The following is a 16,680-nucleotide window of genomic DNA, read 5'->3' on the forward strand; positions in this document are numbered from 1 at the left end:
TCGTAAATAGCGACACAAGTCATTAAATAAATTACTCTGTTATGCGCGTTATAATGCAAGCATATTGTGATACTACAGCTTCTATCGTGGTATGCGTGCGCGTGTGTGTTATTATACTATAATTTTCCCTCTTCACGAATACTTACCGTGGTACCTTCGCCGATCGTCTCGCTCGCGTACAACGATTGTCCTCGTGGTAAATCACTATCTTTCGGACGTTCGGTGTAACAGGGAAAATGTATAATAATGAGACACAGACTTACGACGAGAAAAGGGAAAAGAATATCGAAGGAGGATACATGACGGAGGGAGGGAGATCCATTAATGTCACGAGAGACGGTCTTGGATATTCATTATTTATTAATTAGCTAATATTATTTTGAAAACGTATGAACATTTGTACATGTGTTTTGTATCATGAGGTACTTGTGTATGGCGTTCGTCATATACGTAATCGGCGCACGACGCGTCGCGCGTACGGGTGCACGAGTGCGGATGCACCTGTGTACAGATCTACGCGGCCTGCATGATCGAGATCCGCTCGAGCTCTTTACTTCGTGGCTTTCCTCGCCTCCTGATTCCCTTGAATTTCTCTCGTGGCGGCAGTGTGCTCCTCTCGAAAGGGCTAGTGGTTACAGAGTTAATTGTAAGATTTTTTTTATACGGGAATACGCGCGCGCGCGAACCGCGACTCGCGGCTGGATGGTTTTCTCGACGCTGCCAATCGGCAACGGGCTAACAAGTATTGCGATCTGGCAATCTCGGTACGATTGCCGGATTATTTTTCTCTTTCTTCTTTTCGGAATGATTCTTTTACCTCTGCGAGACATCGTAAGACTCGTGTATCGCACAATTATCGCTGGCATGCGGCCGTCCGAGGTTTGTCACCTTGTATTTTTTTTATTAAGCGTGATCTCTTCTGCATTTGACAAATTTAATTCGACCGCATTCAGCGTTAAATGTACGCCTAGGATATGCATTTAAGCAAACATCTCGCGTTTCGTGGATCTCGATTGTCACTCAAAAGACGATATATCATCGATCGTGAGTTTTCGCAGAGAGATATAATAGCAGCCGCCACGCAGCTCGCTGATTGATTTCTCACTTAAAATTCGTAGTCTAGAATTTAAATATATAATATATATAGATTCATTTATTTATATATATATTTATATATTTATACCAAAAAACATTCGTTCACAACGAATTAGAAAACATAAAAATTTAGCTAGAAGACGCATAATACAGTACAGTGGACTACACCTAACACATCGCTTTCTTTTCGACTTACTCTTTTTCTTATCCCATACATGCTGCTCTTCTCACGCATTCGATATTTTTTTCTTTCACCCTTTTCCTTCCTTTCTTTCTCTCTCATTCTCTTTCACTCTCTACTTTTCATTCGGTTCTTCTTATAAATCGCGCATCAATATATTGCTTCATCATCAGGTAGATGTTGTCTAAGTCTAACAACGATGTGGACTCGCTGATAGCGGGGCAGGGGCGTCCAACGAGCCGATCGGCCATTAATAATTATTGCTGCGAAACAAGGAAAGGGCGATCGGTAATCATTACCGCGTAATTCGCAATTAAATCCACGCGACTATCGATCTTCGTCGTCGTGGTCGTCTGACCGCTCGTTCTCTTCATTTTTTCTGGCCCCGCCGTATCGCTGCGCAAGTCTCTCTCGATTCGCGCTTGCTTCGCCGAGTCTTTTTAGCCGACGTTGATTAGTTTTCTATAAGGATACGTATCAGCTGATTATAGATCTTTAAATAGCGATACGGTAAATTGACGGTGTGTATAATTCGTCGTGTATAAGCGATAAACCAACATGAAAACGTTGATCGCACAACATATTCATGATTTTGTAATATTTAAAATGTTCATCAATTTAAAAGCAAAAAAATTTTCAAGTTAAAATAATATACAATAAAAAATATACTGAAATATGTAATTATGAATTATGTATATATAATTCTCTAATACAAAAATATAAGATCTATACCTAAACGTACTTTACAAGATCGTAAGATATTTATTTTACTTTAACTCTTCTTACTCATAATAACTGTTGAGTTTAAATCTTGATTAATACTTTGGATTATCCGAGGAAATTCGAAGAATCAAACTTACCATCTCCCGAAACGATCAAGTCGCGTGCGAGATCAGTTTCGCCTCATCCGAAGGAATTCACGGGACGTCCTTATCTCGTCCCGATTCTCCGATTATTTATTTATTTATCCTTTTTCTCGCTCGAGTCGTCCAAGCGCGGCGGAACGATACTATCATCGCTATTGGCGAAGCACTCGCGAATCGAGCGATTCTTTTCGTCGAGTCCGCAACAATTTGCTAAATTACAGAATGCCCAAGGTTACGAGTACGCGACGAGAAGCTGGCGTGGGAGAGGGGGGAGGAGGGAGTGGGGAGGAAGGGATTACAGAAGGGAGATGGTGGGTGTAATGGTACAGATCGGGAGGATGGGCGATTCGCCACGATCAGGATATTTCATGGAATCTCGCGGGCGCGTACATGCCCACGTGTCTGCACTCTGATATTAACTAAATTGGCCAATAAAAGCGCGAGAAAAAATGCCCGTGCAAACAGCGTATAAAACGGAAGGAATCCACGAATTTCGAACGGTAAAACGGCTAAAATGTTCTTGCTCGCCGGAATTAATGAAGCTCGATCACGAATACGCGAAACAAACATAACGTGCATTAAACCCGTTCAGTACTCGCGTATCATACGCCATATCTCAAACTTCGCTGAATGTGGTATATCGTAAGGCAAGGCTAAATTGCTTCAACACAATACGTAACTTCGTATTACGAGAAAAAAAATATTTTCGAAACACTTGAGAGAGAAATTCATAAATCTTTTAACGTTCCTTGCGTGTTTTCGTTTTACGTATGTACATATAATCTTAAATATGAGATAACAGCGTTAATGCGAATTTTTACTTGTCTTACAGTAATACAAAGTCTAATAGTACGATATACCCACACACATCAAATAATACATGCAGTATATACACTATATAATCTGTAAAGCGCAGAATGAATGTATTTGGTGGAGAAAGAAACGTATGGAAATAAAGGAAAAAAAAGCGAACAAAAAAATGGCTTTTTAGATGCAAGGTTTTTATTACAAATAAAATCTATTTATAACAAGAACAATATCGGTCAAGTATTGCACTTATGGAAACAGGAAAGTTGTTACTTTAAAAACGCTTATAAATATTATCAAATTTCATTTTATCAATATTCTCGAAGGAAATAATAAATCAAAAACCTCAATGATTTACTTGCAATACTTTTATAGACCGATACTGTTGTAAAATTTAAAAAACAAATAGACATACAGTCCCTAAATATTCCTCTGCTCGTCTCCTGCTTTTTCCCGGTCTAGAGTATTATTATACAGTTGATACAGATAGATACAGACGCGTCACATGTTTATACTTGAAGAAAATAGTTAAATGAGCGTTAAACCTTATATACTGAGGACAAATATGTCTTTCAAGTTCTATTATTAAAAATATTTAAGAGTCATGACTAGTTGTAACGCGGGAAAAGCCCATGGTGCTAGTTGAATCCTAAGATGCATAAACGAGAAAAAGCTTACTAAAACTCTGCCACATGTTTATTTTCATGTAATTGCTTTTCGAAAAAGATATTCTTGTTCTACATAATGTTAAAAATAATCTGCGCTAGATCTCTACAATATCTTGCAACACATTAGATTTCAAGAAATAATCTTTCTTTTAATTCAGTTTTTCCAATTCTTTGTTATGAGATATTATGCATCCTAAGTTATGCGTGTTTAAAACAGCGGTAGGAGCATGAAAAATCCTAAAAAGTTCATTATTCTGAAATTTAAAAAATGGATTGTATTGGCCCGAAAAATTATGATTTTGAAATTGGTATAGAGAAATAATGTAGCAAAGTATAGTTCTCCTGTAAATTCGAAGACATGCAAAGTGTTTAAAAATCTCACATCCGTAATATTAGTATAATTACTGATTTCGAGTGACTTTGTGTAATTTTGGTCCATTTTTTAAATTTCGTAGCGTTTCTCAGGATTTTGCGTGCTCGTTAAGAGGAACAGAAAACGCGTCGTCATTTCGTATTTGGAATGAAGTTAATGTCAGTAGACAATCGTTATACATATAATCGAAATATCATCATTCATTACGTCGCAATCGCCGCACACTCTTTCACCTTCTCTCTCTGGAACTTCATAATTTATCGATACGCATAACTATGGCACAAGGAAGATACAAACAAGAGGTGCGTGCGGGATTACATCTTTAACCTCTGAAACGAGAGGATCTTTCTCATCAAGTTACACGTTTTTCGTACTGCGCAAATTAATTGCATTTTAATATACTCTTCGAGAAAATGCCCATGAAATTACAATCACATTTTTAGGGAGACATCAATATTTTTTCTGTCATCGCCACAATTCAATTCGTTCACCACAATTCAATCCGCATTTCTATGTACATATGTCTTATCTATTCTTATAACATACGTATATAGAGACAACATCCCTGAATGATAATTCTCCTGAAATTCATGTAAAATCCTTAGGAAGAGAAAGAGAAAGAGATTCGATAGAGAAAGAGAAAGAGAAGGGAAAGAAAAAAGTTTACAACTCATAACTCATTTCTCTTCTTTATTCCGAAATAACGTCTAGAGAAGTTATGACTCACGCGCGATGTTTTTCAAGTTTTTCAAAATATTAACTTAACTCTTGATTTCGGAATAATAGTTTCTTAGGAGTTTATTTTCAAACATCTCGGGACATTGTTTCTATGTTAATTTTTATTTAAGTGATATGCACCTGTGTATAAATATCTAGGGGATCACTTCTTTTTTTAATTTTTTTTTAAAGAAATCTTATAAATGGACCCAAAGACCACTGTTTAAGAAAGCTAGAACACTTGCTTGTACTTGCTAAAATGATTACTATTCGAAACTTAAGATATGTATTATCCTATTGGCCTAATGTGCGTCGTATGTACGTTTCAGAAATTCAGAAAATAATCCCCCAGTGCATACACACGTATAAGCGTTTGAGTAACACACCGCACATAATAGGTGCCGGGATAATCATTCATATTCTCACAGTAGGCGTTCTCTAAATGGTAATAAACCTGTACATACGTGTATCGTAATACAATTGTATTACTAATAATAAGTAATAATATTATATAATAGGTGATAGCCAGTAATAAAGAAAACAAGTGAAAAATGCGCTTCCACGTTTCGAACGACTGTACACAAAACGTAGAAGAACCGCGTACTAAAAATATCGCCGTTTGAATGTTCTCACATACTCTTCTCATATCTTTTCTTTCATCGTGTCTTCCGACACGGAGACACGAATGAAATTGCGAACGTCGTATCCTGTTCTCCTTTCGCCCTCTCACATGACATATGATCGTTTTGTAAAACAGTGATATGGCTAGATATATACTCGATCGCAATTGGAACATGTATTTTTTTTCGGACGCGTACGTTTACAATTATATCTTTTTATTAAAATTGAGTGTACAGTGACACACTGTATGTGATATGTCTCTAGAAAACGTACGTCAATCTTCTTGAGTCTTCGCGTCTGATAGCGAATTCGGTTGTGCACTAACCTACTAGATATAAAAACGTAACATAGATGACCTAATTGACGAAATAAAAATGGCAAATATACAATCTACCAAATAGTACGCTACGTTACATTAAATATAAATCTAACGTACATACTGCCCGTAAGTCTTTTCGTCAATTTATGTATATTTCCAAGTGTGTCTTTAATTCTTATATTTATATGTATATAACTAACACGCATTAGTGCGCATTCAACCAAATTGGCTATTAGATCTTTTTTTCTCCTATCCTCTTTCTCATTTTTTGTCTGTCGCACTTCTCATCATTCGTACATTTTTATGTTAAATTCTAGATGTCTTATTACAATGTCTTATTACAAGTTGATTAAACCGGCAGGCGATCTGTGAGAAACGAGAAAGAAGTAAAAAAAATAATTTTTTTTGCTTTTACACAATTATTTATCCTCAACTTGATATTTGGATGGAGGAATGATCTGCACCCGACGGCACATAAACGTTTAAACATTTATTCATTAATATGTAAAACGCAATATGTGGAAAAACATTGTTTCGCCCGCACGGCTATTTCGCTACTCTTACAGTATTATTATTATTATTATTATTATTATTATTATTATTGCATTGGCTCTTTCATCTTCTCTCTTTTCTCCATTCATTCATCGTTAAATTCCTGAACTTTGAGGTAGACTGTTCCGGATGTGACATTACGTAGTAAAAATGGCAAGAGGGCTATATATCAATTACCGTGTTACCGTGTTACCATTATATATTATACGTCGATATTATTACGTTGATATTACTCTTCTTTAATACAATAAACAGAATGGAGCTTGAAAGAACAACGTGCTTGCTTGTGTTGCATAAGTACGTGATGCATCGCTGTGTGCGCATACATTCTGCGTCTGATTCTATCTCTACACACGTTTATGCGTCGTTTCATACAGGATATTTCTAAAATGACGTTATTTCGTGACTGACGATGAAGGCCAACTTCGAACATTCGCTATGAAATAATGCAGTATCTGAAAAGTATGGCTATATCTTAGAAATAAAGAATAAATCGATCACGTTTATTAGGTGATTCATAAATTTTTATAATGTCTGCAAATTTTATGACATCCTTTTAGAAATACCTGTATAGTATTCATCATAACTATCACGCGATCTTTGAGGTTACAAAATTGTTAATAAATTATTGATTACGTTATTATTATATTAATATTAAATATTATTAATATAGCAAATAAGTTGTCGAAAAAGTTTTAATAAATAATTTAGAACGGTCAACGTAAATCATGAAATTTTCATTTTTGTTACTTATTAAAAAGTCAGATAAATGCCTAAAAAGTGCGGATTGTCATGATGAACGCATGAACCTATATACAAAATATAAAATTTGTACAATTATATTATATAAACTATAAACAGACTTTGTTCTTAATTAAACAATTACAGAACAAACATTTTTATGATCGAGAACAATTGAACAAATTTGATCAAAAGATTAACATATAGTCGATATTGGAAATAATTCTCTTTAAACATCAATAGTTGCATCATAAAGATTTTAATAATTAGCGTAGTATTGCGGGAGAAATTATTGGCGCATCTGAAATCGACCGCTCGATTGGACAACGACCGATGGAAACAATTATGCATACCTGGGCGTTATTTTGTTATAACGACGTGAACATTCACCCACAATTGCATGCTTGCATGCGCCGAACGACGCGTGGCTCGAAGGGAAATTTGCTCCAAGGGATCGGATCGCAGCCTCGGTGATTGGCTCGTTTTGCCAGTAATTAATCAGGCATCGATTAATTAGTCCGTCAATATGCGAAACGATTGAGCTGCGAAAATATCTAATCGACAAACTTTAATACAGTGAATATACGTGTACATGTCAACAACAATCACTAATTAATAATTAGCTAAATATATTTAATATAAAGGAATATTGTTAATAAACAAAATAAGAATGTCGAAAATATTCTGTTTTACCTCAAATTGATAGAGTACATATTTTGGTAAATGGAGCAAAAAATGTATATAGTAATTAAAAATAATTTAAAAATTCGGAATAGATGAGGGTATAACCGAATGTAAATATATATATTTATATATATTTAACTAAAATTTTATAATTTATGTATATTAAAAAATTTAATATTTTTTAATGTTAAAAGATGAGAACTCATTATTAAGATTTTTCAGGGAGATAATATAAAAGTGCGAGCAAAGTTCCCTTCGAGCGACGCACAAACCTAAGCTATCTTAGGCTCTTAAATAAACAAATGAGGCACTATTAAGAACATGCCTGGTCAACAATTAAAATACATATAAAAAAGAATGTAAAAAATATTCTTCAGATACAGTCTTATTTAAAGATTCTCTTATCAATCGCAACATAACATTTGGAATTATTTGAAAAACAAAGGGATTTAAATTTAATAGAAATTTTTAATACTGAATTTTAATAAAAATTTGAATAGAATTCTCTAATTTCGTTAGTCAATACGTAACAGAAAAAAGTAAATGCATCAGTATTTAAAGTACTTTACTGTACAACGAGAACATCATTTACATTCAATGGAACAAAAAATATTAAGAATAAATAAAAGTAAACTTTTGCTCTTCTTCAGCATAGATTTTTATATTAATTATATTAAACGGTTCAATTTTTTATGAAAAGCTTTTTATATTTAGTTTTGTGTTTTCCTCCAGTCAAAGAGTAATAGAGGCTTTTCTATTGCTGTTGTGTTCTTATATTGAGTTTATTTTTTACGGTTTATATTAATAGCATTAAATAAAATAATATGTATTGACAATTATAATTATTAACATTGTCTAAAAAATGATTACATTCTATCCATACAGCCATATGAATTCTAAAATATGTATGTATGTATATATATATATATATATATATATATATATATACATTCTGTAAAGTATTATATATATGTAATACTTTACAGAAAGAAAACAAAAAATATGCATAATGATAAATTATGATGCGATTAATAAAAGCAAATTTAAATAAACGTATAAACTTATACTGAGAAAGTATAAAATAAAAAATGCAGTTGTAAATGCATAATTATTAATAGTAACTTTAATACCAAAAGCATAAAAAAGTATAAAAATGCCAAACATGTGCGCTTTAACGCTTATTGGCCTTTCTCTTATGATTGTAATTATATAGTAAAGAGCCTTTCTGTTCACTATCAATAATTATAGCATAATAATAATATACACTTATATATATATTTTTAAATATACTTTGTACAGTTTGTACGCTTAATATCGCATCGATATCTTAATTTCTCGATCACTTATGGCTAATTCAAAAAGGTGACATTTACAATTCTCTCGAGATCGTCGTCAAAGATATCGACCGGCCATCGAATTAAAGTCGCGATTTGCTAAATCAAGCAATTGATGCGACAAAATTAATAGAAAAAGATCTCGTGCCATTTCGTCGAGATCGGCTCCAAATATCGCAACGATTTCGGCCGTAGTGCTATCGTGAAAGTGTCGTAGATATCGATTCGTTTTCTACATTGCGCGTCTGAAAAACATAAGTGATTTCGGCACATGAGAAGTCCGTTCAATTTTTCCGTCAAATTATTTTGGCATGAAGAACATTGAGCTTCTTCAAATAGATATTAAATCGATTCGAATAGATATTAACCATTTATGGCTGTGTATCAGATCTGTTCCGAGAGAGAAAGGAAAGTATTGTTTTCACGGGAAGGAGGAAAAGTCATTCCCGCGAGAAATCATATATCGAATCTTAACTATCTTAGCGAGATTATTATTATATTAGCTTATCGTAAACTATAGTAAACTCGAAATTAATCGTTAACTAAATTAGCGATTATTAGACGCGCCAAGTTTCAAATTTCAGATTGAAATGTGACAGAAAAAATGAAAATTACGAAACTTCCGTAGACGAGGGAGATGTCCGTTGGCCGGCAGAGAATCTTACCTCGCGTTTTGTCGTTAGGACGATCTCAAGGCCGCGCGTCGAACAATCCAATCGAGCACGAACGTCCCAAGGACATATCTTTATAAGTTATTATTATTCAAGCAGCTATCGTTGAATTGAATGTTAAACGTTGACTCAGTTGACTGTTGGAGATTGCTGGGCTGTCGAGCGTTGGTGTGCATTTCTCTGTACCGCTGGGCCGCATTTCGATTGGCGTTCATCTGCATTTTTCTTTTGTGTGTCTCCTGATGTTTCTTCATGTGGTCCTGCCTGATGAATCCCTTGCCGCAAGTCTCACATGTAAACGGCCTATCACCAGTGTGGACGCAATTATGTCGCTTGAGGTCAGTTTTGTGAGCGAATACCTTTGGGCACTCTTCGCATTTGTGCTTCCTCGCTTGCGAGTGCATTCCTTGATGCTTATCATGCTGCTCATTGTTCGAGAACCGTTTGCCGCATTGCGTGCATTTAACAGGCTTATCGCCACAGTGAAAGCTCTTGTTATGCTGCGTCAAGTAACAGGGTTTGGTAAAGGCCTTATTGCAGTCGATGCACATGTGGCAGCCGTCTTTAGATATAAATCTAGCATTGGTAGTCCTGACCTGAACAACCTTGCGCTTGTTTGTGGTACCTTTACTTTTCTTGACTGGCTGTTTCTTGACTGGCTCACCGACATTCGGGTCCAAATCTTCCTTCGCCTGTCCCACGTACACTATATTATTGTTATACTCGATATTAATTTTCTGTAAGTTCTGGCAGAGATATTCTTGACCTTGCACCATACCGTTTGGATTTATTTGCAACGTCATCATTTCATCAGTCAACGTCTTGTAACGCATCGACTGATATAAGTCATAGGTCGATACTGAAGATTCAAAGGACTCTTGAGGAATGATCTCCTCCTTTAGCCCCCCCACGTTAAAGACTTGTATCTGGTTTTGATCTACGAGCTGTAATTCAGTGTAAACCGGCGCGATAGTTCTAAAATCGGGCAACGAGCGGTGTTGTGGCCGCTCGTCTTGCTCGTTACCAGTAGTATGTAGCTGCATGGTAGCCGCTTGGATAGACAGCGGGGCCACCGGGTTGGTAGTAACTGTAACGTGGGGGGGCAAGGCGTTTGGGTACTGCTGATGAGGCATCGTAGTACCCTCCATCGCTGTGGGCGAAGTCATTGCTGGATGGACCGACCCGGGCGGCGAGTTCATGTGATGAACCGGGTGGGATGATAAGGCCATTGGCGAAGGACAATTCATGTGCGATGCCACCGGTGGGGGCATGGGCGAAGTCGTGGAATGATGCACCGGCTGGCCCGACGAACCCGTTGGCAGGTGGGGCTGCTGTTGCTGCTGCTGGAGGCCCAGTTGCTGAGGCGCAGTACCCATTTGTTGCTGATGGTGTCCCACTAGCGGCGACACCGGGGAATTGATTCCCACATGAACCAGGTGGGGCTGCTGCTGCTGCTGCTGCTGCTGCTGCTGCACCAGGACTACTAAAGATTCGTTGCTGCTGTTGCTGCTGTTGGAATTGTTGCAGAGCGTGGTGGGCGTGTGAAGCAGGCCCCCCGTCGCCTCGCCCGAGGGACCTGCCATCAAGTTTGGGGGACTCCGTGAAGATAGCTCCGGTGGAGAACGCGCGGGAGCGCCGCCGCCTCTGCCGCTCGTCGAATGACCAGCGTTATTCTCTCTAGTAGGATGATGATGAGCAGTGATCGGCAAAGTTGCTGGATCAGGCTCCTTTCCATTTTTGACAGCGTTCTTGTGTAGCGTAGTATTATAATGCCTCTTCAGATGTCCTGAGCTTGTAAACCACTTGTTGCACGCAGTGCAATTGTACGTCTTTGGGCGACGCGGCTCGTTGCTTTTCCAGGATTGATTCGCCAACGGTGCTTTCGATGTTTGCTGCACGAATCCCGTGGGCATCTGATGGCCCGACATCGGTTGCGTGCTCGTGATTATCGGCGAACCCTGATGCCCGTGCTCCACAGGCATGTGTTGACCGCGCATGTATTGATCCTGATCAGCGATAGGTGGAACATTGTTTATGGGACCCATTGGCGGGTGTCCAGCATAATCGTGAGTCTGAATAGGTGGCCAATTTAACATAGAACTCACCGGAAGCGACTGCTGTTGCATCACCTGTTGATGATGCATCTGCATTTGAAGTCCCTGGTGTTGCTGGTGCTGGTGCTGGTGTTGTTGTTGCTGCTGCAACCTCATGATCTCCTCCTCGTATCTGTGCGTTTGCACTTTATGAGAATCCAAGTCAAGAATCTCAGCTTGCTCCTCGGGCTGTTCCTGCTTCATCTCGGATTTGATTGTCTGTCCGTTGTAATCGTAGCCGGCTTGTGGTTGATTCGAGAGAGGCGGCGACGGATGCAACTGCTGGCCCTGCTGCTGAGGACTGTTACCCAGCTGCTGATACTGAGGCGCAGATGGATACGCAGTAGGCGAGTTCAAATGACTCGTTCTCATGTGCTCACTTAATTGATTCGCGTCCTCATAAACGACGCCGCACTTGTCGCATTGAAAAGGCGGGCTGTGCGGGCTGGTAGAGTTAGAAGTCGCGCGATCCGAAGGAAACAATTGTTGATACGGGTTATAGCGCGGATAACCGTCGCGCCCGCCGTTACTCTGGCCGTCTTCCTGTGATGGCGAATAGGTATGAGACATGATGTAAGTCTGATCGTTCTGCACGTAATTCTGCATGTAGCTGCTGTCGTTATACATTGATCGAAATTGATCGTATGGCGGACATAGAACTGTATGTATGGCAGGCTGTGGTTGTTGTTGTTGTTGTGATGATTGCTGCTGTTGTTGTGCTTGTTGTTGCGATGATGTTGGATCCTGAGAGGGCGACATTGATGATGGCTCGCTCGAGTCCGCCGGCACGCTGTCCGAGTTGGCGCTCACGTGGCTATTATGATTACCAGTCTTGTTATTATTATTGCTTTCCTCCTGCTGTGTCTTATTGCCCCACTTTAACAAATTTTCGTGGTGATAGCGCAGATGCACTTCCAGACTCTTCTCGCTGTCCAAGGTGAGACGGCAATCCTTGCAATGATACTCCGCATTCGAGCTACTGCCTACGTACTGCTGCTGTTGCGTTTCGACGGCACTCGTCATTTCACTCATATTGTCCTCTCCCTCCGTCTCTCGGCCGTCAAGTCACGCGCTTCAATCGTCGTTTACCCGCACGCGTAATACACACGGTCAAACAGTAGCTTGTACACAACACGAACAGAAGGAAAACGGACGAAAACATGAGTACCTGCCACACGCCCGTTTTCGATTGTTTCACCTCATCACCTCCTGAATTACCCTTGTCCCGTGACACGGTAAAGCCACGCGAGATATCATAAGGACACGACGACGGTGGTAGCACGAAACGACACCATGAGATAAGTCACATGTGTTGGTTCAGTCTCGGCGGGGGTGAAACAATATGCCTAGTGATTTGGTCGACAGCTGAGCCAGTGGTGGCAGGTGGGGGTAAGTGAGAGAAGGGATCAAATAAAAAAGAGAGAAGGAAGGAGAAAACAAAAAGAAAACGGGGATACAGCGTGTTCTACATTTATCATATGATCGTACTGATTCCAGACGCGAATATCCAACTCAATGTCGCTCGGGAAATCGCGATCACTGCGTGCGGCATCGTCGGCCTCGGCTGGACGACGTGTCGACGGCGATGACGACGACAGCGGGGACGGTATCACTCGCTAGCTCCCACCGCGGTGCCGGGAACGCTTTCAATAACGAGATTCGAACTATGCCGGCGCGCGCGCCGGGACAAACGAAACAAAACAAAAGTAAACGCGCGTATCGCTCATGATTTACATGTTGAGCGGCACGCCAGCGGTTCTCGTATCTGCATTGCTCGTTCCGGAGCAAGGTCACTCCCGTTCGGCGAGACAGTCACGCGCTTCCGAAAGAAGAATTCCGGAGAGAAACGCGTCTTAAATCCCCGAGGATCTTTATCTCGAAAATTGTCACGAGCGCGGTTAACTTTGCACTACTGTTCACTGCGATGTCTATTTTTCGTAGCTCACTCAGAGTCTCTGTTCACGATTGATCGCGGGCGTCTCAAAAGTGATCACTTGACGTCGCGTATTCCGGAGTATTCCAGTACTGCGAGAGAGAACGATAGAAACTGAAGCCGCGAATACAATGAGACGCAACCACCTCAGCTTTGCGTCACCCCTCCGTCCAGCCTCCCCTTCTCACACTCTATCTCTCTTTTCTCTTTTTTCTCTTGTTCTCTGTCTCTCACTCTCATTCGGTTTACACTTGCTCACTACTATCGTAGAACCGTATCGTACGAACGCCGGGACTATTCTGCCGGTAGAAATTCCGTAGTTTCCAGACCTCGAGCTCGCGCCAAGGCACCATTCTCCTCCCCTCACCCCTCCCTCATCGTGTTTCGCCCCACACTGCTTCCTTCGCCACCCCCTCTTCGTCACTTGCCGACTCTTCGAATTCTGCCTTTCTCTCTCGGACCTTAGCGCGTTCCCCCCTCGTTCTCTACAACGATCTCTCTTCCACTCGCTCCGTCGTTCTCTCGAACGTCTTTCTCCCTTCTCTTTCAACACACCGGCGAATCGTGTCTCTCTTCGTCTAACGTTAAAATTTTCTCTTTCTTTCACGAAGGCTCCATCGCTCCATCACGCTCCCTTCGCTGGAAGAACTCTCACTCCTTCTTTATGCTTCTCTCTCTCTCTCTTTCTCTCTCTCTCTCTTCCTCTTTCTCTTTCTCTTCTCTTGCTTAAACTTCTCCCTCCTGTCTCGTCCAAATACTTGGCCGAAACACGAGTCTGTCTTTCTGTCTTTTTCTCTTTCGCTTGCTTACTCCTGTCCCTCTACGGGGGGGACTGCGCGCCAACCCCACCACCTTCGACTACAGTCGATCTTCTCCGATTCTCGCCTGAAGAGGGATAGGCACGCACGACAAAACGGTGGAAAGCGACAGCCAACCAAATTTGAGAATGAGGGGCTCCTTGCCCCTCCTGGCTTTCGTCCTCCCTCTTCGTTCCTTCCAACGGCGTGTTCAGCCGTTCTCTTCCTCTGGCTTTACTCGCTCTCCTCGCTCACTCTCGACAAGCGACGAATCCTGCAGGAGATGCTGCGCGTTTTGTCTCTCTCTCTCCGTTAGTTCCATCTTCTTCGGGCTTGAATGTGTCCTCTTTCAATTACGACGCCCGCCACCACGTCCTTCCTCCCTCTTCTACGGAGACGCGTCTTTGGAGAGAGAGAACACCGACAGACAGACGTGCGCATGGCACGAGAATCCTTGCTCGTCTGCACGCCCGCGTACCGGCCGGCGTCTCGGCTTTATTCACCAACTTTATACAGAGAGATTCTTTCGAGATTTCCGATACAAATCTTTCGAATCAGACACGCGCCGATTTTTTGGAGCAACGTATTGCGCGTGTATCTCGTAAGCATCTAAAATTCTTCGTAAAACTGTATTTTTCGACATGTAAATCTTTTTCGTAAAATCTAAATTAGAAATTAATTGCATTCATCGTTTAAAATTAATAAACTTTCAAAAGTCTCGTTAATTTATTACCAAAATTACCAAGAACTCTACATAAAATCTTAATCGGCTTTCGCTATTTTGTTTTGAGAATACTTTCATGTATAAAGGAAATCACGTGAAAAAAATAAATCTAATCGTGATAGGCACTTTAACGTGTGAAGAATCATCGCGCGAGCCGGTCCACGACTCCACGCTTCTCCACCGAAAAATCCCTTCGAACGATTCCAAGATCACCTACTAATTCCACCGAATGATAATCGTAACTCTCGACAGTTCGCGTAACTTTTTATTAATCCGAGCCACGAGTTCCTTCGTAGGTATACCTGCGTAAAAAGTGCGAAGGTATTATCCGGCGATAACTAAACTCTTTTTCTCGTTCCTCTCACCCCCGTCTTTCTCTTTCCGCGCTCCCTCTCCTTTTCCCCATCTGAACTCCCTCGTAAAGCGGTTCAGTCAAATTAAAAAAAAAAAGAAATGTGGGTAACCTTGCATTTTTTATGATTCCTTTTTTCCACACACGCCTCTCGGTCTGTGCACTTTGCCTACGGAATGCGACAAGTTCTTCTATCCGCCTCTCACCCTCCGTTTCTACCCGACCCTGTCGGTATCCACCACCACCGCGCGCCTAACCCTTTACTCCAACTGAATATGTTTATTACATTGCACGGCCACCTGATGCAGGGGAGAGAACCTTGCCGCATGTGTGGGTGATGCAGGGCACGTGGTGTCGAGACGAATGAGTGTCACCCGACTGGTATCTTTAAACGATCGGTATTAAGATCAGGTAGCGCGGCGCGATTAACCTTTTCGCTTTAAAGGTACGCTGTATACCTATGTTTAGCTGAGATCGGGAATTTCGCAATAAATGACTAAGTTTTTTCTCACTATTATTCTGTGATTGTGTGTGTTGTACGTTACATTAATTTGTACAGAAATAATTAATGGGAGAAATACATTTTAATTGTGACAATCATATAATTATACAGTATCAATATAATATCGCAGTAATTATGTGCTTTGGTGTATTTGTTGATCATTTCACAAACGAAACTCAATTATATTCTAAAGTTAAAGTTTCTATGTATTGCAAAAGTTCTTTAATATTTTTGCAATATTTGTTAAATGTCTCCAACAATTGATATCAAGTAAATAAGAAATCTCAGAATCAAGACAAAAGCGCGACAATTATGTAACACTCTCCAAAAATATTTCTTTCTTTAATAGCCCCGTGAGTTCTAATTAAGAGATTCTTATTTTCGAATCATTATTCGCACTTTTTCTTTTTTTTTATGTTTTACGTTTTATTTTCATCAACCAGAACGTCGAAAAGGCCGTCGGCCCTCAAAAGGGTGACGGTAGATTGAATCAGCCTAAGCAGCAACCACCCTTCTACGGATTCCGCTTTGACAGCTCCCCGCCTGCGCCACCCCTTAGCCACCACTCGGCATTTTCGAAGTGGACGCTGAGCTGACCGAACCACTATCAGCTAGATATTCGCTGGCGTGGCGTTTGCGCCCCATTTTAT

At 40.2% G+C, this 16,680-nt stretch overlaps 1 protein-coding gene across 1 annotated transcript; it reads right to left on the reverse strand.

Moving 5' to 3' along the window:
• Window positions 1-342: 342 nt before the first annotated feature.
• On the reverse strand, window positions 343-13,980 carry LOC139785269 (uncharacterized). The gene is made up of 2 exons (XM_071724447.1): window positions 11,735-13,980; window positions 343-11,635 (listed from the first exon to the last, which is right to left on the reverse strand). The coding sequence occupies exons 1-2, from the start codon at window positions 12,752-12,754 to the stop codon at window positions 9,704-9,706; spliced, it is 2,952 nt and encodes a 983-aa protein (XP_071580548.1). The 5' UTR covers window positions 12,755-13,980; the 3' UTR covers window positions 343-9,703.
• Between the last annotated feature and the right edge of the window lie 2,700 nt (window positions 13,981-16,680).

This window comes from Temnothorax nylanderi, unplaced genomic scaffold (genome assembly GCF_030848795.1).
Source record: "Temnothorax nylanderi isolate EJ_2023f unplaced genomic scaffold, tnyl_v1.0 TNYL_tig0008_pilon, whole genome shotgun sequence".
NCBI classification, from domain to species: Eukaryota; Metazoa; Arthropoda; class Insecta; order Hymenoptera; family Formicidae; genus Temnothorax; species Temnothorax nylanderi.